Raw genomic sequence first — 26,221 nt, 5'->3', positions numbered from 1 at the left:
GAGCTCCCCCACGGACCCCGCACTGCCTCATCCCGCCTGTATCGGACCTGCGCGACCCAGCAGAGAATCCCAAACCTTTGCTGCTTGCTGCCCGGTTCCGGACTGAGCTGCAACCCAAGCCTTTAAAAAGCTTTTTCCCTTCCCCCACGGTGTCGACTCTGTCCTATCCCTCCGACATCCGTTGAGCTCAACAACTCCCCGAATCTTTTACCCCGCGCCGAGCTACCCCTCCATCAAACCCCGACAGCTCGCTCACTCACCTCCCACATCACAGAAATCAAAATGACTATCAAGGTCGGCATCAACGGTTTCGGCCGTATCGGCCGTATCGTCTTCCGCAACTCCATCGAGCACTCGGATGTCGAGATCGTTGCCGTCAACGACCCCTTCATTGAGCCCAAGTACGCTGTAAGTAGTTTTTTTTCCCTTCCTCGCCTTCTTTTCTGTTCCATCGACAGTACGAGATGATCTTGCAGGCGGATCGGAGCTAACCGCGATTGTCGTACAGGAGTACATGCTCAAGTATGACTCGACCCACGGTATCTTCAACGGCACCATCGCCGTCGAGGGCAACGACCTCATTGTCAACGGCAAGAGGGTCAAGTTCTACACTGAGCGGGACCCCGCCAACATTCCCTGGAGGGAAACTGGTGCCGAGTACATCGTCGAGTCGACCGGTGTGTTCACCACCACTGAGAAGGCTAGCGCCCACCTCAAGGGCGGCGCCAAGCGCGTCATCATCTCTGCTCCCTCGGCCGATGCCCCCATGTACGTCATGGGCGTCAACGAGAAGACCTACGACGGCAAGGCCCAGGTCATCTCTAACGCCTCGTGCACCACCAACTGCCTGGCTCCCCTCGCCAAGGTCATCCACGACAAGTTCGGCCTCGTTGAGGGTCTCATGACCACCGTCCACTCCTACACTGCCACTCAGAAGACCGTCGATGGTCCCTCTGCCAAGGACTGGCGTGGTGGCCGTGGTGCTGCTCAGAACATCATCCCCAGCAGCACTGGCGCCGCCAAGGCCGTCGGCAAGGTCATCCCTGAGCTCAACGGCAAGCTCACCGGCATGTCCCTCCGTGTCCCCACCCCCAACGTTTCCGTTGTCGACCTTACCTGCCGCCTCGAGAAGGAGGCTACCTACGACGACATCAAGGCCGCCATCAAGGAGGCCGCCGCCGGCCCCCTCAAGGGTAAGTTATCTGGTTTCTTTTTTTTTTTTTTTTTGGAGAACGACACAGGCTGATAAAACCCAGGCATCCTCGACTACACTGAGGACGACATCGTCTCGAGCGATCTGATTGGCAACCCCGCCTCGTCCATCTTCGACGCCAAGGCCGGTATCTCGCTCAACAAGAACTTCGTCAAGCTTGTCAGCTGGTACGACAACGAGTGGGGCTACTCCCGCCGTGTCCTGGACCTCCTCGCCTACGTCGCCAAGGTTGATGCCGGCAACTAGATCCGTTGTCCCCCCTCCCCCCCCCCCCCCCCCCCCCCCCCCCCCGGGCGGCTGTAGTTGGAAGCCGAGAGGCTCTCGTTTCCTAGTACTTGCTTAGTCTTGGAATGGGAAGCATACGATGAGGTAGCCAGATAACAAAATTGAGAAAGTTCCAAAATTTCTTTTTAAAGCAGAGGGATCTTGGTTGTCGTCTTCCCCGAGGCAGTTCTCAACTCGGGAAGGAACCCAGCTCTCGTCGGTCTTTTCCATACAAACGCGCTATGCGTTACTCGGATGCTGGCCTTGTGTTTCTCAATCAGGCACCTATTTCTGCAAGTACCGTACTCATACCGAACATGTACATTATATTTTGACAAAAGTCATGTCTGTCTAGCGATCAGGCGGCCTAGCTTCCATTTCCGGGTTTTGGTTCCGCCCATCTGCCGTAGTTCTTCTCAAGACCCAGTCCAAACCCACCCCGACCCAGTCAAAAAAAGGTATAATTCGCTTCTCACCCCTCTCTTTCGTGACTCCAAACAAACATGGAATCGAGAAAACCAAAGGCTGAAAGTTTGAATTGAAACCCACGTGCCGTCCATATCAGCGTCCTTTCAAATGCGGAGATTGTTTCCCCTTCTGGCGTCAACCACCCTGATGAATTAGTTAATTAGCCTTAGAAGGCTGCGCCTCCCAAGCCCTCGCCGGCAATGTTCTTCAGACTTCTCTCGCTCAGGTCGCTCTTCAGCTCGAACCCTTTGCTCTCCCTCTCCAGCTTATCCCAGATGCGCAGGCTCTTGCGCAACTTCTCCTGCTTGACGCGCAGCTCTTCGCGCAGCCGCTCCTCCTCGTCGCGCATGCGCTTTTGGTGCGGGTCCATCTCGACGGGCAGCGCCGTCGGATCAATCTTGCCGCCCGGGATAATGGGCGGCATGGTGTTGAGCAGGCTCTGGGCGAGCGACGGGCGTGCGCTGTGCGAGGCGAGCATGTGACCCGATGGGCCGGTCGGCGGGTTGAATGGCTTGGCGCCGCCGAGCGAGGGGGAGGCGGAGGCGGAGGCGGAGGCGGAGGAGGCGGACTGCGCTCTGGGACCGGTCGGAATGCCGCCACTGGACCCGCCTTGGGAGATGTTCGGTGAGCCGGTTTGGCTGCCCCCGGAGATGCTATGGCGAGGCGGGCCGGCTGACCAGCTACCCCTGGCACCACCGCGACCCGTGAAGCTCGGGGCACGAGACGGAACATAGCCGCGAGGTCCGGCTGGGGGCACTGTGGGGCTTGTGGCACCATGGCGAGAAGGTCCGCTCGGACCAGAAGGGAGATGGCGAGGTGAAGGGGCAGCTTGAGGCGCTACTGGTGATGTGAAGTTCCTCGCTGCGGCAGGCCCGGTGGGCGGTGCCCTAAGAGCTGCTGGACCCTTCGGAGGAGACTTCACCGGAGTCGGGTTGGCATCTGCTGCGGGGGCTTTTGGAACGGTTTGACTGGTCGCAGGTGGCTGCGACGGTTGCGGAGGCGGAGCCGCTGGCTTCGGGGTGTCGCGAGCCGGCGGGGCTGCGCTTGTGGGCGTTGGCGCGTTCGATACGTGAGACCGTGCAGCTGGGGACTGGGGTACGGACCGGTCGTCCCGGCGAACAGAGGCTGGCCGGGGCGAGGACCTACCCGATGCAGACCGTGAGGGCAATGCCGACGAGTGAACAGAGTCTCGGAGCGGTGGCGGTGACGGTCGGCGATACGAAGGTCCGACGTAGCGATCATCGCGGTCCCGCCAGTCTGGGCTCCGAGAGCGGGGGCGATACGTGCCTCCCCCACGCGGGCCCGGCGGCGGTGATGAGCGTCTGGGTGGTGATCGGTCTCGGCGAACCGGCAACCGGTCTCTGTCGAACGGCGAGCGCGACCTCCGCCTGTTATCCCTGATCTCAAACTGCCTCCGCATCGGCGACCTTGGCCGTTCATCTCTGTCATCTCTCCGGTCATCCCGCCTATCATCCCTCCTATCATCCCACCTATCGTCCCACCTGTCGTCCTTCCTGTCGTCTCGCCTGTCATCTCTTCGGCCATCTCTTCGGTCATCTCTTCGGTCATCTCTCCTGTCATCCCACCGATCTTCTCTCCTGTCATCTCGCCTGTCATCCCTTCTGTCGTCTCTCCTGTCGTCTCTCCTATCGTCTCGCCTGTTATCATCCCTCCTGTCATCCCGCCTGTCATCCCGCCTGTCATCCCGCCTGTCATCCCGCCTGTCATCCCGCATGTCCAGACCGCGATCGTCTCGACGTGGGGACACGAAGCGGGGAGGAGTGCGTCTGACGGGACTCCTCCTTGGCGAGCTGCGGCGAGGAGGGCTCCGGGCTCGACTACGGCTGCGCCGCCAACTCTCGCCGCCGATCCTCTCTCGAGATCTCTCGCGCCTGAAGCGGTCGGCGCTGCGCGATCGGCGGCGCGGAGATCTGGCAGGGACGTAGCTATCGCTGGTCACGGGCGGGGGGGACCGGGCCCGGTCCCTCAAGGGGCTTCGAACGCGGGGTGGTGGTGATCGGTCACGGTCGCGATTGAAGGGCCGGTACGATTCGCCGGCCCCGTAACGCCGGACCTCTCCATCTTCATACCTATTGGTGCCAAGGTTAGCAACCAGGTCAAACCGAAGCCGAGAAGACGAATTCAACACGTAAGGAGGTAAGAAACAGGGCGGTCAGGCACGCGCTGCACCAAGCGAGTGCGATCTGGAATGGGAATGGAATTAACTCCTGTAAGAAGCGGGGATGACCGTCGCTGAGGATTGAAATCGGCAGGAATTTCCGGCAGCCGAGCAAAGCCATCATTCGGAGTGTGGATGATATGCGCCAGCGAAAGGAAGGGTAATTCGCTCGCTCAAAGGTCGCTCCGCCTCGGGCATCTGATGTGAACGAATTTCGGGCGACGGCATGTGTATCTTCGGAGAAACCGTCCGGCTGGCAAGGCAACAAGCTCGTGTGTTTTTTGTTGATGGCGAGAACTTGTTCGCCTGTGACATCGAGAAGAATTCCCACGGTTGGTGTTTGGCTGACCCATGGGTTCCACGCAATTGTTGCATCCAAACCTCCCCAGGAAAACAGCACCTGGCCAAGCTTCGGGTGAAGGCTTCAGAACTCTTTGTGAGTGGCGGCTTTGTCCCCAAGTCAGGCTCCTTCCGAAAGCCCTGAGACTAACATTTCCATCCATCCGAGTTTTATTTTGTTGGGATTGCGAGAAGTCACCACAACCCCGCTTAGACCAAGTGTTCACGCCGCTTGAATGGGTTTCGGGGATGCCCAACTTAGACGGAAGTCGGTCTTGTTTTGCGAGTTGTTTGCGGGGGCTGGCCAGATGATGCGCGAAGGTGACTCGGTTGTAACAGGTCGGAAGACTGGCACAGGTTGCGAGCAGCCCCTAAAAGTCCGGCCGTCTTCCTCGTACTCATCGGAACAAGCAGTGCCGCTGTCTGCGCTGCTGTTGGCAGAGCGGTCATAGTGTGCAGCTCGCGAACCATCAAGGCCAAGAACTGGAAGCATCTCTGCGCCCTTTCCGGCTTTCGAACCCGCTTGGTCCGCCAATATCGCCTGAGAAGCATCGTTTGCCAAGTCAAGAAATCCACAAGCCCGTTCGAAACCAGACCGGGACAGGCGTCGAACTCAGAGCTGGGCGTCAGGAATTGAGGCAATTCCGCACTGCCCTGGATATCGCCCGCCAAATCCACAGGCGTCCAGACGTTGCGCAGTGGACTTCTGTTCCCGGGCCGATAGTCTTCCCAAGTTCGGGCTCTGTCGAGTTTGCGAGTTTCGGCCAGGTTGCTCCTCAGACTTTCCCGGGCGGCCTTCCGGTCGTGGGATGGGTAGTTCCAGTAATAGAACACCAGAGCCGGGCAAAGTTTGGCCGCCAGCAGGAGCTCCGGCTTCTGACGCCAACAATCAAGTCGCTCGGGGTCATAGGCCATATCCAACATGGCGGCCAGCTGAGCGTAGGACAGGACCTTGAAGAGAGTGGTGCCGTAAGAGCGTAGCCACCGTGTCGTCCACCTGGGATTGGCGCTTTGTTTCTCCTGGATTACGCCTTTCCAAGCCTCGACACGCGAGTTGAGCTCTTCTTTGTTTAGCGTTGACTCGTCGACCGATGGCGCGAACCTCGCCAGGTAAGCCTGCTTCAACTCGGGCCAAGTATCGAGTGTATCGGAGTCGCGCCGCAGAGGCAGGTCGAACGGGGATTCGATTGTCGCCATTGTTGCCTCTCGAACTCTGTCGACAAAGGTGGTACAAAGTCGGCGGGTGCGAGATGAAGGCGATAGCTGCAGAGATCAATCTGCCCCAAGCCCCGGGAGTGTAAACGTTGCGGGTGTTCCGCGCGATGCAGAACAAGATCGCGTCTCGTGAGATTTGAGAGGACGGTCCAGGAAGCGGTCGAAGCTCGTCGAGGAAGTCAAGAATTGAAGGCCGGTCGGTCGAGCGGTGGTTATTGCCCCAGAGATGGGGGCCAAGAAACCTTTGCGTGAGACGGCGTCTGCCGATACATGCGTGCGATGCCGATACGGGCTTCTCAGTTCGCCGCTAGCAGCATTATGCATGCCCTTCGAGACGAAGCGGGATTCGGTTTCTCGCGATGTCGTTGTCCCTCTTGCGCCTCGGCAACCCAACAAAACCTTGGAAAGCCTCCTTCCCATGTGCCGACAGGGACATGCACGTCCGACTGCACAAGCAGCCCATTACACCCTCCATCGCTCCTACTTCGTCCCCAGCTCCCATCCTCGTCCATGGCGACGCCCAAACGGTACCGTAAAATCTGAGAGAGAGCCGGGCAAGAAAAGAACTCCACTGACCTTCTACTTCGATCCATAATCCTGAATCTGAGTCCGATTTTGTGTCGTTAAAACAATATAGAGGGCTCGGCCCACTGATTAGACGTTAGAGGGAGGTCGGATTAAGTGCGAGGCTGAAGACATGCATGTCTTCCTTTCCGTACAAGCACGTAGTTGTCGGTTTTCCAAAAGTTCAAATCCAAGGGCCCACCCATGATTTCAAGCGCTTGACGCGCCCATCCCCTGCAGACGCGGGTGGCGTTGGCACGTGCGTCAGGTAGTTACGGAACCCGCAGTGCATCCCGTGTTCCGAAACAAGGATGTACACTAGTATCCGTATGCACGTCCGTACTCCACTTCGTGGGGTAATCCGGGTAAACCAGTTCTGTACGCAATCGCAACTACAAACTACGCAGTATCCGTACTCAGAAGCGAAATCAGACCTCTTCACGCTTGCGCGTTGAACTAGCCGCTACATATCAGTACTCATTTGTAACGGTATTACGCGAGCATGTGCAGCGCGTTGCCTCTTGCACTTAACATCAGAAAGTAGATTCCAGTTCGCGCTGCAGCAGGAAGCTCACAAGCAAGTATTGTACAGCAACCGCGCTCGGCATTGACATGAATGAGCAGCCGAGTCAACTCACCCATGTTTCGCCCGCCCAAGAACGGAAATGGCAAGAAAAATCTCCATATCTGACCCTTGAATGATCCTTCCCCTCCCTCCCTCCCCGGGACACCTCTCTCTCCTCTCCCCTTCCGGCATGCCGTTGTAACGCCGCGCAATGCCCCGACCAATCTCTTCCCGATCTCAACATGCCCGCGCGTCATTCTACCTCCCCCCACTCTCCTCCTCTTCGGTCTCTTCCCCCTCGTCTTTCCCGCCTTCGTCCGACGTCACCCTCTCCATGATGAACTGCTGCACGTCCGCGAAATATTCCGCCATCATCGGCGCGAGGCCGTTGACCTGCGCGCGGATGACGTTGCCGAACCGGCGCTTCATCACCTTGCGCGTGAGGTCCGGGTCGGACCAGCACGCGTGGTCGTTGGCCACGTACACCTGCGAGTGCTCCTTGTACCACGACGACAGATCGCTGTCCACGTCCGACTTGACCGGTCGCAGGCTGCCGTTGACGAAGTTGACCACGCCCGCGACCCGGGACTTGACGTCTACTACCGAGAGGGAGTATAAGTGTTAGCCAAGGGTCGGGGGCTCAAGGTTAAGTTCGCGGGGTTGGGGGCCCCATATAAAGAATGAGCGGGGTAGAGCGGGAGACCTACGTCGGTTGATGAGCAGGACCTTGATGCCAAGGTAGGCGTTGCCTACGCCCATCAGGAAGATGTCTTCGACCGAGTCGTACAGCTGCAGGTAGTTGTCCCAGATATAGCACATTAGTTCTTGGACTTGGGCTTGGAGCGTGCGTTCGTCGGCACGTGGGATGAAGGCATCAGTGTCCTACACGGGAGGATTAGCATGCCGATTTCTCCTTCTGTTCCTCCCTTCCACTCCCCGTTCTCTTGTTCCCGCTTCTACTTTGGTTTCACCCGTATTCCCTTCTCCAGAATGGGCATACGTACCTCTGGGTGCGTGATGTAGTGAGGCACGTTGACATCGATCACTCCGAAGCCTTTCTCAATGGCCCAGTCAATGTAACGCGTGACGCCGTCCGTCTGTTTCCGGTTCAGATCACGTTTTCTTAATAACAGGTTGGCGGGGATATGTAGGTACTCACCACCCACGCGTTGTGAGCCTCCACCGTGTTGTCCAGCGGATCAGGCTGGGCATGCAGTTCCGGCCTGGGAACAGGGTCATCAGTCGAGCCTCAACTACTTGGACGACCATTACTTACGGGTCATGGACGATGACCAGGATCCTGCGAGCCGACTGGATCCCCCTAGTCACCAGCACCTGGTTCTCGAAAGACTTGAATAGTACGTCTCGCTGGATATACAACGGCAGCATGCCGTGCTTCTCGGACAAGACCTGGCGTTGTGCCCGGCGCACCACATCGTGCAGACGTGACGACTCCTGCGCCTGCATCTCCTGAACGTCGACGATGCCGGCGCGCATGCACTCCCAGTACGGCGCCTGATACGCCTGGACCTTGGCCAACACCTTGGCCGCCTCGCGGCTGATCTTGGGGATCTCCATCTTCGGGGGCGGCTCCCCCATGAGCGTCCGGGCGACGGCCAGCGCCGATTTCGAGATGGCCTCGAGGTCGTAGCCGCCCTCGAGACAGACCGCTACCTTGCCGCCGGCGAGCGACATGAGCATGTGCGTCATGTGGGCGTAGCAGCTGGGCGTGACGAAGCAGGCTCCCAGCTCGTCGCCGGCGGCGGCGTCGAAGCCGGCCGAGATGATGACCAGGTCCGGGTTGAACTCGTGGGCGATGGGCATGACGATCTTCTGGAAGGCCGCCATATACTCACCGTCGCCCATCCCCTGGTCGTGCCAGCCGATGTTGACGTTCTTGCCTAGGCCGGGCCCGGCACCGCAGTGCTCGAGCCCGCCGTCGGGCGTCATCGGGTTATCGGGCTTGCCGGGGTAGAACTCGCCGTTGCGGTAGACGTGGAGAGAAATGTAGAGGATATTGGGGTCGTCGTAGAAGAGGTTCTGGATGCCGTTGCCGTGGTGCACGTCCCAGTCCAAGATCAGAATCTTTCGGCAGAGGTCTGGATAGTCGGCCTGGCAGATTTTAGCAGCAATGGGAACGTTGTTAAAGAGACAGAACCCCATGGGCGCGTCAAACTCGGCGTGATGGCCCGGCGGGCGGATGATGGCGAAGGCGTTCTTCACGACGCCGGCAACCACGCTTTTGCACGTCTCGATGGCGCCGCCGGCCGAGATCAGCGACGCCTCGTACGTCATACTGCCGACATAGAGCGAGTCCCTGCCTTGATCCATCCGGGTGGACAGCTCGCGAAGCTCTTGGGTTGATTTACGGGACAGAGCTTCAACCCATAGGAAGTGCCCAGGATGGTGAACCATGCAGATTTCCTCCTTGGTTGCTTCCCTCGCCGGGATTCGCCACATGTACTTGGTTGGCTCGGTCTGGATAATGCGGATGAGCTCGGCGTCGGAGCCAGTGAACACCAGACCATTCTTCTTGAAGGTTCTCATGATGTACTCGATCCGTGACGGATCCTCTGGGTGATGCGGGTTAGGCCCAAAGTCGGCATTGGCATGTAGCTTCATGCGGTCATCGTAGCAGCAACCAGTCGGCAGCAGGCCACGTCGCCGCAGGTGCTCGGGGTAAGCTGTCGGGTCAGAGTCCTGGTCTTCACGGCTCATGCCGCTGGTGCCTTGGCCGTTGGTGGCATCCAGTATTGAACTCTCCCCCGTCGTAGTTACATCTAGAAAACCGTTGGGAGCCGAAGAGCCATCAGTCATGCGGCGGTCCTCACCATCCATGAGGACATCATTCTCGATGATGTCCATCCTGGGCGAGCTGCCCGTAGGAACGCTTATGAGAAGAGCTATGACCCTCGTCGAGCTTTCCCGTAGTCAGTAACCTTCCGGTATAACCCAGGGAATTGGAAAGAGGAAGTCTCAGAAGTGAGAGGCACCACCCAAAAGTAAGAGATGGACGGAACGGGTGGTGAGGAGTGCGAGCAAGGTTGGTGACTGCCGCGGCGTTTTGTCTGGTGAAGAGAGGCACTTACTCTGACTCGACGCTTTTGATAGCGTGTCCTTATCGTGAAGGTGCGGCAGACGTTTGTGACTTAGTTAATACAACTCTCCTCCCCCCACCCCCAAAAAAAAAAGGCGGAAGAAGGAGTGCTTGATGCGTGCTGGGGTTCAAGCTAGGGAGGAGCGGCAAGACTCGAGATGCCGACCATGGACCTCTGTGCCAAAAGTTAGAGGTCAGGAAATTTGGGTGCGCAAACGGGTTTCTCTAAGCAAAAGAACAAAGAAGGCCGAATATGCAGGAGTTATCCACCCGAGAGGGCGTTTCCAGACGAAGGGTGTGTTGCGGCCTGAGCAGCCAGGAAACGACATGCCCGGACAGGTCGGATTCGAGAATCGAGTTGCACTTTCCATGCGACTTGCAACTCCATCCACCCTTCGGCCCTGAATGCACAGGCTGAAGCCTCGGGAGAATACATTATTAACATACCAGAGAGCAGAGGCAGTATCAAAGACCGCGGCTGCGCATACTCGCGGGCGAGCGGGTGGTCGGCCACGGACGTGCAACAAAGTGCCTGGGTCTCGGTGTGGTTGATGCTTAGGGAGATCGAGTGGCTGGGCCCGCAGCGTGTGAATAGCGAGAGCAGCCGCAACCCCACTACTGTGTACAAAATAGTCCAAGGCACTTGATCATAGCGCCTCAGTCCCTAACACCGACCTAAGGCAAAGAGCATCCGGAGAATATCCGTGTGAAATATCACGACGGGATAACTATCCGAATATCTCTTTGCGTAAGGGATTCCTCTTCAAATTTGCTTCAAGATTGCGCGCTGGACCGTTGCTCTCATGTACAGTACATACCAAGTTGTCGAGCCCTGGGATCTCAAAGTCGCCAGGGATCGTGTTGGCTGTTCTGGGAAAGCGCCCGGGGCCATGTACTGTACTCCGTTATGTATATGTAGGTGCTCTCAACAGATAACTTTCGTGGTGTCATGGAGCTTTAAGTCCGCTTCTGGGCATCGAGACTCTGTTGAATGGGACCTCTCATTATCAAGACTTTGCTTGTTCGCATCGGCACACCAATCTCCCCTCTGGCAGATAAACGCCCACGTCTGCTTCCGTCCAGCCACGAGGGAAGGTACAACTACCAAAACAACACGCCTTCCAACAGCTGAGTTTTGGGCTTTCAGATCTGTCCTCCACGTAACTGACGAGTGGGAGAAAATGTCCCCCAAGGCCAGGACGCGAGACTGCTCAGGTTCCGGCGTCTCATGATCAAGTTTTATAACAACTCACGGCGCCGAAGGTTCAGTCGCGTCAATAAACTGCCTTGTAGTCCAGAGATGATGCGACAGGCGTTGGTTGGACGAACATGAATGTACATGCTTTGAGTTACGAGGTATGACTGTATCGATCGTGCTCTGTTTGCCTGCTAAACCGGCTCCTCGTCGTGTCAACAACGCCTTTGGGGGCTGTGGCAATGCCATCCAAACCAGACCCAAGTTTCTGACTCGTCCATGAGCAACTCACCGGTCTGAACGCCTCCTCGCATGAGAAACAAGACGTACAGCAGCTTGCAGCCGGTACATTCCCACTTACATCGACAAGACTGGCAGGTAGACATACTTTCGTACCGACGGCATTACGAACCGTCCGTCACGAGTCCGTGACTTTCGTCAATCTTATGGTAGAGAATTGCCGTAGAGACCTAGGGCGCGTTAAGGCCCCATATTGCTGCTCCCTTAAAACTCAGTCGAATGATGGTGAAGCTCGCGCGGATCTCGCCATCGCATACAGGATACCAGCCGCAGCTGGCAGTGTTGATATGGTCACAGGACTCTTCTTGGACTAAGGAGAGTGGGGAAGAGCAGGTGGTGCAACTCGACCTTCCGGCGCTTGATGGCACCGCGGAAACCGAGCGATGGGTGAAAGCCATTGAGCGCTTGGGAGGTCATGACACACAGGCACCATTGACATCAATTTCCAGATGGAGTGGCTCAGCAGGTTTGATGGGGATGCGAGCTGCTTCTCGGGAATCTTCTTTCCACACGACGTTGACTAGCGGACATAGACCTTATCAAAGCCGAGCTTACGATAAGCTAACCAGCAGCATGCCACATCACACACAATCACCCTTTGGAACGCGCGCAATCTTAGCCTGAATCCTGATTGCTTTCTTCATGCAGAATCTGGACGTCCCTCTATCTCGGAATACCTGATAGGCGTGAACAAGCAGATGGAGCGAACTCTTGCTCCAATGTACTTCAGATGAACCATGCCTTAAAGGAGGGAAAACGACGAAAACCCCTGGAAAGAAACGAGAATCTTTACTCCACTGCCGGATCATGATACCCCGAATGCCATCCTCTTGGTCAATCTGGCGCTAAAGCCATCAGATATGGGGGTAAAAGGGCGGAACTGTTGCGGCGGGCGCTGAGGGGCGTCGGCGTTTGACTGTGGCTTGCCGTATCTGGCAATTTTTGAGGCTGACCGACATGCTGAGAGAACAGGGAAAAGGGCCTGGTTGGAGTGCTGAGCCCGAGATACAGCCGGGTACGAAGGTACAGTCGGCCGGCAGGCCCCATTTTGAGTTCGCTCCTAGCGGGTCGCAGTTCAATGTTTCCGAGTTCTGGTTTCACGCTTAACGTTAATAGCGATCGACACAGCCTGACCAGATGTGGTGGGGTGGTGCATGTAGTTACAGTACAGTACTTATAAGAAAAGCTAGATGACGCAGCATCTCAACGGCTGAACGAGGTAGTTCGGATAGCGCCTTTACTACCATCCAGTCGATGTGATTAGCCATTCACAAGCGCCATCGCCACAAGTTGCGGAACATACCACAGCCCATCAACCAAGCAAGGCCCAGAGAACGAACGCCAGCCCCAAAATTCCCATTTCCCAAACCTAAGCAAACAGCTCCCGGGTATCTAATCCAGTCTGATCCTTCTTCTGGCCATCTATCAAACCCAGGTTCCTCTTCCGCGCCAGCGTATCCCTCTGTTGCTCCATCCGAGCCACATGCCGGCTCGCCTTTGCCCGCCGCAGCTCGGCGCGGATCTTGTTTGGCGAGATGAAGCGCTTATTTTCGTAAATGATCGGTCCGCCGAAAGCGCCCTCTTGAATGACAATCGGCGTAAGCACGAACCGGGGCCCGATCTCGACCAGGCTGATGTCCGTGTCCCTGCCGCCGCCCTTGCCCTTGCGCCCGCTGTGCTTCTCTTCGCCCTCGCCGTTATCGTCGTCGCCGCCGCCGCCCTCGCCCTTAACCTTTTCGACCTCCCGGATCTCGTAGTTGCGGACCCAGATCTTGCCATCCGCCACGCTGAAGCCCATGACGTGATCAATGAAGGGCTTGGACTTGCGCGCGCCCTGCGGCACTCCAAAGATCTGTAGGAAGATCTCTTTGATGACGCGCAGGTAGGGTTCGGATTCGAAGGCGCCGTCAAAAGAGAGGATCGGTCGTGAGCCCTTGAGGCAGTTTCCCGTGAAGTGCAATTCTTCCATTGTGTGCACTAGGCGCTGGTCAGCAACCATGTTCTCGCTCCGATCCGACCCACAGAAACTCGGACGACTCACAATTCTGGGCATAAAACTTGACTGTAGGACCGTTTGGTACTTTGCTGAACCACATGTATAGATCCTTCCCTTTCCTCGCCTCGAAGAAGAGCACGTTGTTGCAGTTGTAGAGTTCGGCCAACTCGTTGAGCTGATAAAGCTTAGACTTGGAGTCAAACTTGGCGTCTTTCCGCCCATGCGGGAGCATAGCTGCTAAGTCATTGAGGAGATGTCGGTGCCTAATCCCCCAAGTCAGTCAACGAACCGCTGAGATGCAATGGCTTTCAATGCGAACCTGTAGGTGACGCCTCGCGACGAGAGGATGAGCACTCTCTGCTTGTTTTTCCTTTCCACGATGCCATTGTTCTCTGTGTCCTTGTCGGCCTTGGACCCGCTCTTGGATAACGACTTGTATACTGCCGCCATCTCGTCGGCTTATCTTTTGAGGTCTTGTTTGGTTTGAGTTCTTCTTCTTGGCGGGGCCTCGATTAACGACCCGTTGCGAGGCGATGCAATGGACGAAAAAAAGTTGAACGGCCGAGCGCGCCCCACTCAACGATAAGCCTTATCGCATTCTCGCCGTTTCGAGCAGGCGGTCAGCATCCAGCCTGTGTGCCCCTGTGCCGAGTCCGAAACATGAAACAGGGAGCGAGCCCTGAAAAAAGCTGTGGCAATCGCCGTTGAAGAGTGGCTAAATGGTCGAATGAGGGTGAGACGGCGAAATGAAGACGGTGATCAAAAAACTCGCAGCCTCGAGTCACTCACGTTGCCCTCTGCCCCTTGTATCCCTCGGACCCCGCCACCGAGGTATGTAGTCCGTATATGTTGTCAAATGGCAAAACTTGTGCAGACCCGGATCTCGACCTGCGACCCGATATCAGGTATTCCCTACGCTGGGCCCGTTTCACCTAGTGTGACTGCTTCGCCACCCATGCACCGAGGGTGGTGAGAACCACTGCAAAAACCCCAACAACCAGCACACGTAGAGCACCAAAGGACAAAACGAACAAGACTAGAATAAACCCCCCACCTCTGAAGAAATTCATCCTCCAACGTCCCAAAGGTGCAGCAGATCCGTGTCCCCGATGGCCATGAGAAGTTCCCCAATTCGTATCAGACATAAGTGACGCCGTGTAATCGTGCCGAGCCCAGATATTAGCAGCAGCTCTTATCCTCCTTCTTCGCCCCCTCTTGGCTAAGAGAGATGTTATTGCCTTCCCTCGGGTCGAACTTCTTGCCGACGTCTGCCCCTTCCTCCGCCAGGCTCTTGCTCGACACAATCTGGTAGATGGCTGCAGCGCAAAAGTCAGCTCAAGTGGTGGAGCGCGGGGGAGGAGCGATACGAGGGGGGCTTCATACAAGTCAGGATGTTCTGGAAGGCCAGATCGACGTTGGTCGCCTCGAGAGCCGATGTTTCGATGAAGGAGAGCCCATTTTCGCCTGGTAACGGATCAGCTTTCGCTCCCTTGACCGCCCATAGCGGCGCCGCCATCACCACGAATGGCGCAGGAAAACCTACTGGCAAAGTTCTTGCCGTCCTCTGTCGGCACGGCTCTCAGGTGCCGCTGATCAGTCTTATTGCCCACGAGCATAATGACGATGTTGCTGTCCGCGTGATCTCGCAGCTCCTTCAGCCACCGAGTCACGTTCTCGAACGAGAGACTCTTGCTGATGTCGTAGACGAGAAGCGCACCGACGGCACCCCGGTAGTAGGCAGACGTAATGGCGCGGTATCGCTCCTGACCAGCAGTGTCCCAGATCTGCGCCTTGATTGTCTTGCCGTCAATCTGGATCGACCTCGTGGCGAACTCGACGCCGATGGTCGACTTGGAGTCTAAGTTGAACTCATTGCGCGTGAATCGGCTAAGCAGGTTGGATTTTCCGACACCCGAGTCTCCGATCAAGACCACTAAAACAGGAAACTAGAGTATCAGCCGATTGTTCGTGCAGCAATTATGGGAGCAGGAAGCGCATCTGTTGATGTGGCTAGGCACCTTTGAATAGGAACTGTCCAGGCAGGTCAGGTTAGCGCAACGCCCGCGCATAACGAACACAAAAAAGTCAGCATAAATCGGTGGCTTACATCGTACTCGTCGTTGGCCATGGTTGCGGTGGGAGATTATGCGCGAGACGTGGTAGACTAGTGCCGCGAAATGTCGATGTGTTTGCGCTTTGTGTAGGCTGGTTGATGTCCAGGGAGAGTCAGGAGGATGGTCGGTGCGGCTCGGTGGGCCGTTGGCTCAAGCTGCAGCTGACAACGAGTGGCACTGCAGTGCCAAGGGGTTTGGGCTGACTGTGTTTGAGAGACACAGCTCTGGTTGCCTCGTGTATTCCGTACATACGCTAAATAATGTATCGAGTAGGCGGAGAAATAGACGAATCTACAATGGCAGCTTTTGTGAACACAGATTCAATGCAATACTTCCAGGTTATGCCCAGTCATACTCGTACAATATCTCGGGAGTTCAAGGTCTACGTCAATCGGAATATCACGTGCATAAGATTTCCCTTCATGGGTGTTCAGAAGTGGTACATGTCCGGATTGGGGAAGCAGCGTCTTCACCACTAGGGACATAGGCGAAACTTTAACCGCTGCCAAGGCATAATCTCGTCCTCCTTTATAGATAGGGGGTATTTTGCACTCAAAGAACCATTGGAGGTCAGTAGCTGTCCTATTTCAGGTGCTGTTAACATTCCCAGCGGAAGTAAAGATTAAGTCCATGAGATGCTCTCTGCCTTGGGTTGGATAACGCCGAGTGCGGGGTGTGCAATCAATGTTCCCTCATTTGATTGGCTGATAACCGCCTCCTGCTTTTGAAAGCTTCACCTTTCCGCACCCCCTAGCTCCCAAAACACTCCTGCTCATAACCCCACCGATTCGAATCGTCTAATTAATTCTCAAGGTTGCTACCTTAAGCTAGGAACCTCAACGTGATGTATTAATTAAGCTTCGAATAACTTTGGCATAAGCGTATTGCTATACTATAAGTGAACATTTTTCATACCTAAGCCCTCAGTTCTATGGCCACCTTGTTAATGTTAGGTTATCTCAAGATCGCGCGACTATTTTTCTCCCTAGGGCCGAAACTCATAAACCCCATAATCGAACAAACGTGCGTCTACTTCCAATAGACATCGAGAGGAGTTCTGTGAGGAGCAACCAGTGTATTTAATCCGGTCAACAAGCTGCTCAATTCTCTCGATCAGTCAGCAACACTAGATCTCAACATTGGGAGCACTCTACGGAGTAAAATCAATCGATTGGCCTGCGACCAAAAAGAGTAATTGACCACGCGTTTCCTTGTCCGCCTACTAGTTAGAAATAAGAAATACCAACTAACAAGCCAGCCCGTGCACGGACCGAGCTGTAATTAGCTGATTACTTCACCATAATTAGTCAAAGGCGATCACAGCCCGAGATCTTTCCTTTCTTTCCCATCCTCTTTTGGCCCAATTCCACACAGAACACGGCCCTCTAAATGTGAAGACGCATCCTTGACTTACCGACTAATTATAGGCATTAATTAGAATTGCCATGTTCCAGGTCAACCCTAAGGCCTCGTTTAGGCCAGCCGCTTCCGACAAAGATGATAGCGACGACAGCATCTCCGTGACATCAACAGTTTCACTTCATGACCCCGACAAAGAGTACGTCGTTGAGGCTATCCTGGCTGAGCGGCAGCATACAAATGGGACAATGTACTACTTAATTAAGTGGGAAGACTACCCACTGCACGAAAGCACATGGGAACCCGAATCGAATCTCGGCCCCGAACTCAAGGCCCTTTGGGAAGAGGAAAAAGTGAAGCATGCCACCGGCGAATTGGAGCCGTTCGATATCCGGATATTCGAGGAAGCGCAGAAGCAGGCAAGGAAAGAAAAGCTAGAGCGTCATTACCGCCGAAACCGAAAACGGAAAACATTGGGGTTGCCAATGACGTCTCCTTTCAACACGGATTCAAGTGACGAGGAAGCCAAGGAAGAAAGCGGAATTGAGACTTCCGGCGCTGATGAGCCTATGAAGGAGGCGCTACGTCAAAGTCAACAAAGAGCTCGTAAACGGGCACCGAGCCCCAAGCCTGCAAGCGTCTCGGCCGCAGGGCCGCTGATTGGCAGCTCCCGACGACTCAGCGAAGGGGGCCGACCCAGCTCCGTTGTCTGGGAGGCGCAGACAGACTTGTCGTCGGCAGTCCCCGAAAGGAGGCAACCAGTGCCCTCGCGGACTGGTTACCAGGGTTCAAGTAACAAGCCAGCGAGCACAGCTACTCCGGATACGGCGCCGAAATCAAACGGCAGACCTGCCATTGCCCTTGCAACCACGATGGCACCCCCGCCTAGACCGTCTGGTTCCAGTTCTCGCAAGACTTTCACAGCCAAGAAAAGCGCGGCACAACCAACGGGTAATATCTTCACGAGCGGTAAGACAAGAAAACCCCGGGCCAGCCTGAAAGACTCGATGTCGGATCCCACAAAGGACCCAAAATTGTTCCGCAAGCATCGCCAGCGTTGGCAGGTAAGCGATTCAACCCAGTTGCGCGTTCTCTAGGTTAATATAGCCGAACCGTTTATGCCCTCGAAACCATTTCCCCTTCGACCGATTTTCTTCCCCGAAGCTGCTTCTCATTCCATAATCATTAACTCGGTCTTTGACAGGCCTACAAGAGGAGTAGGGATAAAGAGGATCTCCCTCCACTCGATATCTCAAGATTAGAACTTTATGACCTGCGCAGAACACAAAGTCTTAGCGCACAAAGCCCGGGAGGTTTTGCCATGAGCCCTGCCAGGGTACTACCCTCGCAGCAGGAAAACGATCATGGTCCGCCCTTAGGACATTCGCAAGCACTCACAGCCGCCATCGACGACCCGATGCCGGCAGTTCCAGGCGCAGAGGCGGCACACCAGAAAAAGAAACGGAAGTCTGTCCGTTTTCAGGTCTCGGACGACTCCGAGGATCTATACGCTTTCGTCCAAGAATCCGAACAGGCAGACCATGACGGCCCAGTCGCCCAAGGACGATCGAAACCATCTCCACTTCCTCGTGAACTACAGGAACCCGGATTGGATGGGTCGGCACCCGTCCCAGACAGCCAGGATTCAGACAAAACATTAGTACTCGGCCAACTCTTGGTCGAAGCTACCTTCACTGGCCTCCCTCGTGAATCGTCAAGCGAACTTTCGTGGCTCCCGGACTTCCTTGCGAGGAAGACGCTAGACTTTAGCCATACCTGCTTCTCTGGCAACGCTGCTGCTAAGTTCAACTCCCTACTTAAGGATCGGTTGGCAAGTGGAACAATCACGTCGAAGGACACAGATCAAGCCATAATAGCTCGTGTGGCCGACAACTTGACAGTCCGCTTGTTGGCGCTTTACTATGGCCAAACAGAGTACAATGTCCTGGTTTATCCGACAAAATGCGAGGAGTGGAAATCAATATTGTCCGGTCTTGTGCCTGCAGGTCCATCCGAGGCGATGCTAGGATATCTCATATTCGCCTCGCCCCAAGATTGCCGATGCATGTTACCGTCGCCGATCCCTTCACTGCAATTTCAATCGCAAATAATTGAGGAGCCGAGGCCGAACGCCGGCGTTCAGAACGGCGTCTCTGCGCCGGAGCTGCTACTCAAACGCCTTTTTGATTTTGACTACAACAAGCTTCTCCCGACAATGCTTTTAGAGAAGCCGCTTGCTGAGCATTGCTTCTTCCTAGCGATCCCGAAAACGAGGAAGGAGATTGAATATACACTCTGCCACTGGCTCCGCGCACGAAATCCAAAGTGCCAGATCTTCACAAGCCAACAGTCAGGGGGCTGGGACGCCTTTCGATCTGTTGTTGAAACCATACCCGGCGTGGTCATCATCCACGAGATGCTGGCGTGGAGCCTGCGCCGGTTCCCAAATCTCGCTCGGTATCTCGTGAGCAGGAATGACGAATATTGGTGTATCTCTGAGCCCGTCGATGGTCTACCACTTTACCCATCCATATCGGTGGCCCAGTGCCCGGCACCTCCGGGGGATGTGCGGCTTACACGACTCTTTCCGTATCGTACCGTATTCCTTCTCACGCCTAGCTTCCTAGTGTCCGAACCACGGCGCTCGCTCGAGTTCTTCGAGTGGTTCACGAGCCAATGGGTTGGGAAATTTCCCTACCGACTGGTCACCGCCTACAATATTCACGAATATCTGTCAGAGTTGGCCGAAGACAAGTATCGGGCTCGGCAGGAGATGCTGAAATGCCCAGGCGACACACAGCCCGATATTGAGGCGAATCTCAGGGGTTTGACGAGGGACGACTGCAGCTGCAGATACGCAGTCGCTAACATGGCCGCCGACCTGCATCTTACGAGATTGCTACAAGCCGGCGCTGAGGCGCAAGACGAGGACAATAGCTCACTAATATATGCTGACCCGTCAATCGATCCGAACGATGAGCAGAGTTTGGTCAATTGGTTTGGCTGGTGGGCAACGGTGCGAGCCGATCAGTTCCGCAAATTCCACGTTATCGGCTCGAGCCGGTCAATGAAGCTACATGGGTGCGGGAGGGGAGAACGGTTCATCCGCATCCCCAAGTATTCCAAGGTCACGCTGAACGATCCTGATGCGGTTTTGGAAGTTGTTCAAGAAATGAACGACCAGGCCGACACAGCAAAAGCTATCACGCACAACCATGACGAGTCAAGCCTGCAAATGCCCTCCGACCGTGTTAGCAGGCCGAGGTTCAGAGACGGCCCGTGGTCGTTCCGAAGCAATCTCATCCGGACGGAGGATAGCGAGTGCTTTGCTAACTACCTTAGCACCCTGACTAGATTGCCTGGCGGCAAGTCGCTGTGGGGACTGTACAAGTTTCCTGTCTCCTGGTTCGACTTGGAAATGGCGACGCATTTTGGGGACTTTTCTGCGAGGTATTCCCGAATCCACGACTGGTTTAAGTTCACCTTCCCGTTTGGCAGGTCCCCAACGGATTCCGCAGCTCAGAAATGGGGGGAGAAATACAACACCTACGTTGGCTTTTTCTATACTATCATCGACAGGGAGTGGGACTATCCCGACGTTGTGCCTCCGCAGAAACCCCTGGAGCGCCACCCCTGGATCGCCGTCTACCGGCCTGTCAACCCACACAGGACACCATACACACGGTGTGAGGTCATCATATGGGACCCGGCCGCGAGGACCAGGTACCCGAACGGGCAGGCCCCGGCGGAGAAGGACCTCATCTTCATGCAGCGGAAACTGATTCAGCACGTTCGCGACCACTGCGACGAGAAGAATCACGGCACATGGCTCGACCAGGTGTGGTACGGCGGCTGGGACTGGCCGGCCGAGTGCGACTCGGAGTATCCAATCGACGTGACCCTGCTCTTCCTCCAAAAAATGCTCATCGGCCTACGCGAATACCTGCCAGCGCCGGAAATCGTCATGGAGGCAAGAGGGTGGAAACGGGTAGCCCTTGGCCCTCCCTTCGATCCTTCGCCAGAACCCTCAAGACAGCAATCCGACTCCCGCTCCTTCACGTCTGATAACACAAGCAACACCGACTCCTCGAGCCTTTTTGTCGATCAGCACCATCACCAGACGAATGACGAACACTTCGCTACGGACCTCGCCGATGTCCGACCATCAATCAGCGGCAACGGCGGCAAAGCAAACTCAGAAGAAGGGGAGGACGCCGAGATCGACCTGGCCGAGTACGACGATGAGCAAATCCGGGTCATCTTCCACCCACCACGCGGCGACAACCACAGCCAGAGCCGCCTCCGCAACGCCTATTCCTCCCGTGGCGCCCCGCCGTTCCGATCAAGGTGTATCAACCGCCTGTATGAGGAAGCCAGGCTCGCGAGGGCGCGCAACGCCGGTGGCGGCGGGGACGGCGACGAAGGTGTCACGCACATGCGGTATACGTTCGTGCCAACCCTGGACTGGTACCGCGAACAGCAGGCCGAAGGCCGCGGGTTTGCGCACGTCAACGTCGATTCGTGGGAAGGGATCTTTGGCCTGTTGAAGATTGGTAACGGAGGGAGTAAGGGTAAAGGAACTGGGGGTGGGAGTGCGACTGCGACTGCGACTGCGAGCGGAGGTGGGGGCAAAAGCAGCAGTCGCAGCGGTGCGGGCGTGGATGGGGCCAGCACTCGGACTCGTGGAGGTGCGGACTCAGGTTGGGAGTCAGCCGGGTCTGGGTAGGCTAACGAGAGTTTAGGGAAGGGGGAAAAAGGGGGGGGGTTAAGTGTTTAGTTAGTGGGGTGGAGGTAAGGGTCAGACGGTCATTGACTTCCGGAAGGAAGAGCGGGTTGGAGGAGATGATGGGGGTTTATTGTCAGAGAAAGAATGTCGGGATAGCTGTTGAACCAGCTTGCAAGGGAGTATTGCGAGAGAAGATGGAGGAACCAGCAACAGCAGGGTCGATGCCCAATCAACGCGTATGGGCCATGCTGGCTCCTTATCGGTCACCGGCACTCAAGCTGCGCATGAGCTTTACAGTGAGCGGGTCGGCGGAAAGACAAACTCTTGGAGATGGGCGCATCATCTCCTTTGACGAAGGTCTTAGAGGCCCGTTCCTGGGAACGGCTCTCTTGCGGCTCCTTTCTCGAATCCCCCGAGACCGCCCTGCCTGTCACATACAATACCGGTTCAGGGCACATAGAAGGAACTTCCAAGGTTTCAGGTTTTTTTTTTTTTCTCAGCTCCAATGTTACGGTGTTACTCACATTGATCGTTATTCACTTATAGAACATAGTACCTTATCTACCTGACTTGGGCTACATACCAGGCGAACAGTTGTCATATCACACCTGCCACACCAACCTACTGAGTCTACAAACACAGTGATGATCAGTCCAAAGCACTTTTGTGCTCGTTAAAAGAATCGAAATCTAAGCCTAATTAAGCCTCGCGCTGATACAGACGGAATGAGTTAATTATTCAGGAATCTAGTTCTGCGAACCCGCCGGTTTCAGATGGTGGCTTCCTACTTAGTTGGATGGCGGAACATTGAACTGATCGGCGAAAGGGTCATCGCGCCAATCCGAGACGATGACGTGCTCAATACGGCCGGCGATCATCTGCGCGATGGCGGTGCCGTTTTCGTATTTTTGCTTGACGAACTCAAAAGTGAGATCTATGCCGGAGGTGACCTATCCGGGAGGGTCAAAACAATCATTGTTTCCTTTTTTTTTTTAAAAAAAAAGGAAATGGAAAAGAAACAAAAAATGGCAGAACGAGAGGAAGGCTGGGGCCAAACTTACGCCTGACGAGCTCCAGACTTTACCGTCCTCGACCCAGCGGGCGGGTGAGACCCTGTTGTTTTCATCCCCAGGGATACAAAGTCAGCCACCAGTCGAATGCCGTCGAGCGTGCGGGTAGGGAAAAAAAAAGGCGGAAAACGCACCACTTGACGTCGGGCCCCATGGCCGTGATTTCGTTCCAGGCGGCCTTGTTGGTGGTGGCCCGGTGGCCGTCGAGCACGCCAGCCTGGGCGGCGATGCCGGCGCCGGTGCAAATGGTGATGAGGTACCGGAGGGAGGGGAAGACGTCGCGGATGTAGGCGATCTCGGGCCCCAGGTCCGGGCTGCGGGCGGCGGCGCCGCCGGGGACGAAGAGCACGTCGAGGGCGGGGCTGTCGGCGAAGGTGTGGGTGGGCACGATCTGCGGCCAGAAGGACGAGTTGAACTTGTTCATGGCCGCGTTGGCCGGCTCCGTCGTGACCGGCTCGAGCGTCCGGCCGAGGAGCGCCAGCTCGAGATGGGTCTGCCGCGAGAGGGCTTGCAGGATCTCGATGGGCCCGAAGACGTCCGCCGCGTCGAAGGCCCGGGGAAGGACGAAGCCGAAGCGGCGAGGGCTCGGTTTCGAAGGCTCGCCTGGGAAAGAGGGAAGGTGTCAACACGTGTTGTTTGCAGCCGCATCATGCCGTGGGCAGGAAGTCACGTACCATTTCCGCGGCTCTGGGATTCGATGCGAGGGGGGATTATTCCTGCCGCAGAGGGAGTGATGAGGGACAGCGAGAAGAGCAACACGGCCAAGCTCTTTGACAAGAGCTTGAAGTTGGCAATGGCCGGCATCATGATGCCGAACGAACAGGGACAGGTCAAGAGAATTGTCGTTTAGACTCTAAGGTTTAAAAAAAATAGGGGAGGCACCTTAGGGGAAGTAAACAAAGGCTATTCTTTTGAGAGCAGGTCTATGAAGGAGCTTTGAGACGGTGGCGGCGAGCAGCTAATGAGGCATCACAGCGGGCTTATTGGGTTCTATTTCTACCCATGAGAAAGGGGGTTCCTTGAGAATCCCCGGAGTCCCGAGCCCCCGAGCCCCCAAGCTGTTTGCTGCTTTGAGGCCTCGAGGAGGGGGTTAGAGGACTTGTGCCGTTGATGGCATCGCAATGACCCCTGAACATATATCCCTGGTTGGGACTTGTGTGCGCTAGCCAGCCGCGGTGCGGACACTGGGCAGACATGAGACCGGTCAGGTCAACTTGCTCAGGGTGATCGATGCGTGATGCCACGGAGCTGCGGTGCGGGAGAATCCATTGGCATGCAAACAAGGGGACGAGCATGTGGAGCCATGAAACCGTCGGGCGCGAGCCCCGGACTATCCGGCGCCGCCGCGTTGGGAAGAATGGGAGAAGCTTTGGTGAGGAGCGGTGCTGCAGAGGTGCAGACGCAGGAACGCGGTTGGAGCACAAATGAGCATATTTTTCGGCGGCGCCGTTGCACACGACAGGTGCGCCAAGAAGGAGATCTCTCCTGTGAAAAGGGGCCAATGGCGCCCAGAGCGGCGAATGAACGCCGTCCGTGCCGTTTGCCCGTTTCAAGCGTCGGACTTGAACTGGCGCAAGGAATGCGAGGTTCTTCGAGTATGGACGTTGGGTAACAAAGAGGTCGGTCGGTCTGTCCACTGCATCAACTTGACAGGGACGGGGACGTTTAAAGGATTCGAGTTGCATCGCTCGGTTAAAATCAGAGGTTGCTTTGTAAAAAGTGTACGGATTCTGTATTCCGTACATACCGTGCACTAGGTGCCTGCCTACCTTCCTAGCTTTAATGTTCACAAACCTACCTACCTTCAAAGTAGTTACGTATAACTAAAGCTAGCTTCTTTACAGTTTTGCTTGCTGCTGTAATAAAACCCCCACATGAGGACGGGAGGGGACCTTGAGGGCCGGGCCTGCCCCTCATTCTGCTTGGAGACAACTTTACTGATAAGGAATGATAGCAACTAATTACCCCTCTTGCCTTATGGAGCCCAGATAAGGTGCCCCAAGAGGGGGGGCATCGTATTGATTGTACGATTGTTCTGATCATTCATAGCGAGAACGACTGAAGAACAAGTAAACTACCTGACCTGACATTGGAGTTCAGTCCTCTCGAGAACGGATTCGAAAACGGATTCTCAAAGCAACTCAAAGCAATCGAACAAGTCCAAGTCCCGGAAACCATCTTCCCCGCTCGCAATGTCCGCAGCAACCCACACGCACGCCCACGACGGCCCGCACCAGCACTCGCACTCGCACTCGCACGACCACTTCAACCCCGCCGAGCACGGTCACAGCCATGAGATCCTCGACGGACCGGGTAGCTACCTCGCCCGCGAGATGCCCATCACCGAGGGCCGCAACTGGGCCGACCGGGCCTTTACCATTGGAATTGGCGGGTATGCCCACTCCTTTTTCTTTCTTTCTTTCTTTCTTTCTTTCTTTCTTTCTTTTTTTTTCTCCCTTTTTTTCTTCTTCCGCCTTCTTCCCGATTCCTCCTCGCCCGTGGTCCCATCCGTATCCCGGATTTGACATGACATGACATACCATGACACTTCCCCCATTCGCCCCCTGACCCTCACCAAACAACGACAACAACAACAACAACAACAAACCATCAGAAACAGTATGACTAACCAAGCTCCCGCCCCGCCTGGGGTGCTTCCGCGCCCTTCTCCCCCCACAGGCCCGTCGGATCAGGCAAGACGGCGCTGATGCTGGCGCTCTCGCGGGCGCTGCGCGGCAGCTACTCGGTGGCGGCCGTGACCAACGACATCTTCACGCGCGAGGACGCCGAGTTCCTGACGCGGCACCGGGCGCTGCCGGCGGCGCGGATCCGCGCCATCGAGACGGGCGGGTGCCCGCACGCGGCCGTGCGCGAGGACATCTCGGCCAACCTGGCCGCCCTCGAGGACCTGCAGGCCACCTTCGACACGGACCTGCTGCTGATCGAGTCCGGCGGCGACAACCTGGCCGCCAACTACTCGCGCGAGCTGGCCGACTACATCATCTACGTCATCGACGTCTCGGGCGGCGACAAGGTGCCCCGCAAGGGCGGGCCCGGCATCACCCAGAGCGACCTGCTCGTCGTCAACAAGACCGACCTCGCCGAGGCCGTCGGCGCCGACCTGGCCGTCATGGAGCGCGACGCCCGCAAGATGCGCGACGGCGGCCCCACCGTCTTCGCCCAGGTCAAGAAGGGCGAGGGTGTCGAGCATATCGTGAACCTGATCCTGAGCGCGTGGCGCGCCAGCGGCGCCGAGGAGCATCGAAAGTCGGTGGGCGGGCCCAGGCCGACCGCCGGGCTAGACGAGTTGGAGGAGGGGTCTGCCTGAAACTCCAACCGGTGATATAATCCGAATCGAATCGGATGACAGGATGGGCGAGGTAAGAGTTGTGAAATGTAGGGGACAAAGAAATAAAACAAAAATAAAATTCCTTGTCATCGTTACGACCTCCGAGTCAAGGACGGGAACCGGGTATGGAGAACAAACAAACAGAATAACAAAAGTTTTTCCCCCAAAATAACTCCTGCCGTAAGCCCCAGTAGGGCGGTCTATATGC

At 56.1% G+C, this 26,221-nt stretch overlaps 9 protein-coding genes across 9 annotated transcripts; 3 read left to right on the top strand and 6 right to left on the bottom strand.

Annotated features, from left to right (window-relative positions):
• The first annotated feature begins 150 nt into the window (after positions 1 to 150).
• Positions 151 to 1,506, top strand: P884DRAFT_72596 (uncharacterized protein). Its single transcript, XM_069446049.1, has 3 exons — positions 151 to 408; positions 509 to 1,193; positions 1,257 to 1,506. Exons 1-3 carry the CDS (start codon positions 283 to 285, stop codon positions 1,457 to 1,459), a joined length of 1,014 nt encoding a protein of 337 aa, XP_069294505.1. The 5' UTR covers positions 151 to 282; the 3' UTR covers positions 1,460 to 1,506.
• A 629-nt stretch (positions 1,507 to 2,135) lies between these two features.
• P884DRAFT_169881 (uncharacterized protein) lies at positions 2,136 to 2,903 on the bottom strand (the record flags this gene model as incomplete). Its single annotated transcript, XM_069437302.1, has 1 exon — positions 2,136 to 2,903. A coding segment is annotated over one exon (768 nt), but the record flags the coding sequence as incomplete, so codon positions are not given.
• Positions 2,904 to 4,721: 1,818 nt separating this feature from the next.
• P884DRAFT_272496 (uncharacterized protein) lies at positions 4,722 to 5,660 on the bottom strand (the record flags this gene model as incomplete). Its single annotated transcript, XM_069442529.1, has 1 exon — positions 4,722 to 5,660. The coding sequence occupies one exon, from the start codon at positions 5,658 to 5,660 to the stop codon at positions 4,722 to 4,724; it is 939 nt and encodes a 312-aa protein (XP_069294503.1).
• Positions 5,661 to 7,065: 1,405 nt separating this feature from the next.
• P884DRAFT_302666 (histone deacetylase A-like protein) lies at positions 7,066 to 9,672 on the bottom strand (the record flags this gene model as incomplete). The annotated part of the gene is made up of 5 exons (XM_069444963.1): positions 7,066 to 7,406; positions 7,515 to 7,689; positions 7,812 to 7,904; positions 7,967 to 8,030; positions 8,084 to 9,672. 5 exons carry the CDS (start codon positions 9,670 to 9,672, stop codon positions 7,066 to 7,068), a joined length of 2,262 nt encoding a protein of 753 aa, XP_069294502.1.
• A 3,096-nt stretch (positions 9,673 to 12,768) lies between these two features.
• On the bottom strand, positions 12,769 to 13,845 carry P884DRAFT_302665 (Brix domain-containing protein; the record flags this gene model as incomplete). Its single annotated transcript, XM_069444962.1, has 3 exons — positions 12,769 to 13,376; positions 13,441 to 13,658; positions 13,715 to 13,845. The coding sequence occupies 3 exons, from the start codon at positions 13,843 to 13,845 to the stop codon at positions 12,769 to 12,771; spliced, it is 957 nt and encodes a 318-aa protein (XP_069294501.1).
• Positions 13,846 to 14,574: 729 nt separating this feature from the next.
• P884DRAFT_272493 (ras family-domain-containing protein) lies at positions 14,575 to 15,523 on the bottom strand (the record flags this gene model as incomplete). The annotated part of the gene is made up of 5 exons (XM_069442528.1): positions 14,575 to 14,711; positions 14,779 to 14,859; positions 14,939 to 15,328; positions 15,414 to 15,426; positions 15,503 to 15,523. The coding sequence occupies 5 exons, from the start codon at positions 15,521 to 15,523 to the stop codon at positions 14,575 to 14,577; spliced, it is 642 nt and encodes a 213-aa protein (XP_069294500.1).
• A 1,373-nt stretch (positions 15,524 to 16,896) lies between these two features.
• On the top strand, positions 16,897 to 21,594 carry P884DRAFT_250191 (uncharacterized protein; the record flags this gene model as incomplete). The annotated part of the gene is made up of 2 exons (XM_069440634.1): positions 16,897 to 17,932; positions 18,073 to 21,594. Exons 1-2 carry the CDS (start codon positions 16,955 to 16,957, stop codon positions 21,592 to 21,594), a joined length of 4,500 nt encoding a protein of 1,499 aa, XP_069294499.1. The 5' UTR covers positions 16,897 to 16,954.
• Positions 21,595 to 22,382: 788 nt separating this feature from the next.
• Positions 22,383 to 23,471, bottom strand: P884DRAFT_209231 (class I glutamine amidotransferase-like protein; the record flags this gene model as incomplete). The annotated part of the gene is made up of 4 exons (XM_069438927.1): positions 22,383 to 22,544; positions 22,656 to 22,707; positions 22,799 to 23,267; positions 23,339 to 23,471. 4 exons carry the CDS (start codon positions 23,469 to 23,471, stop codon positions 22,383 to 22,385), a joined length of 816 nt encoding a protein of 271 aa, XP_069294498.1.
• Positions 23,472 to 25,342: 1,871 nt separating this feature from the next.
• On the top strand, positions 25,343 to 26,155 carry P884DRAFT_263904 (urease accessory protein ureG). The gene has a single exon (XM_069441801.1). The coding sequence runs from the start codon at positions 25,372 to 25,374 to the stop codon at positions 25,990 to 25,992; it is 621 nt and encodes a 206-aa protein (XP_069294497.1). The 5' UTR covers positions 25,343 to 25,371; the 3' UTR covers positions 25,993 to 26,155.
• The last annotated feature ends 66 nt before the right edge of the window (positions 26,156 to 26,221 follow it).

The sequence above is a fragment of the Thermothelomyces heterothallicus genome, assembly GCF_042370625.1.
Source record: "Thermothelomyces heterothallicus CBS 202.75 unplaced genomic scaffold P884_scaffold_28, whole genome shotgun sequence".
NCBI lineage: Eukaryota > Fungi > Ascomycota > Sordariomycetes > Sordariales > Chaetomiaceae > Thermothelomyces > Thermothelomyces heterothallicus.
The sequence above is the reverse complement of the archived record's forward strand: the minus strand, read 5'-3'. Positions and strand labels throughout refer to the sequence as shown.

Excerpts from the sequence above, each read along its gene's own strand:
- P884DRAFT_72596 (XM_069446049.1), top strand. The coding sequence starts at position 283 with ATGACTATCAAGGTCGGCATCAACGGTTTCGGCCGTATCGGCCGTATC. Across the intron at positions 409-508 it reads TCATTGAGCCCAAGTACGCT|GAGTACATGCTCAAGTATGA; the intron begins GTAAGTAGTTTT and ends ATTGTCGTACAG. Across the intron at positions 1,194-1,256 it reads CGCCGCCGGCCCCCTCAAGG|GCATCCTCGACTACACTGAG; the intron begins GTAAGTTATCTG and ends GATAAAACCCAG.
- P884DRAFT_263904 (XM_069441801.1), top strand. The coding sequence starts at position 25,372 with ATGCTGGCGCTCTCGCGGGCGCTGCGCGGCAGCTACTCGGTGGCGGCC.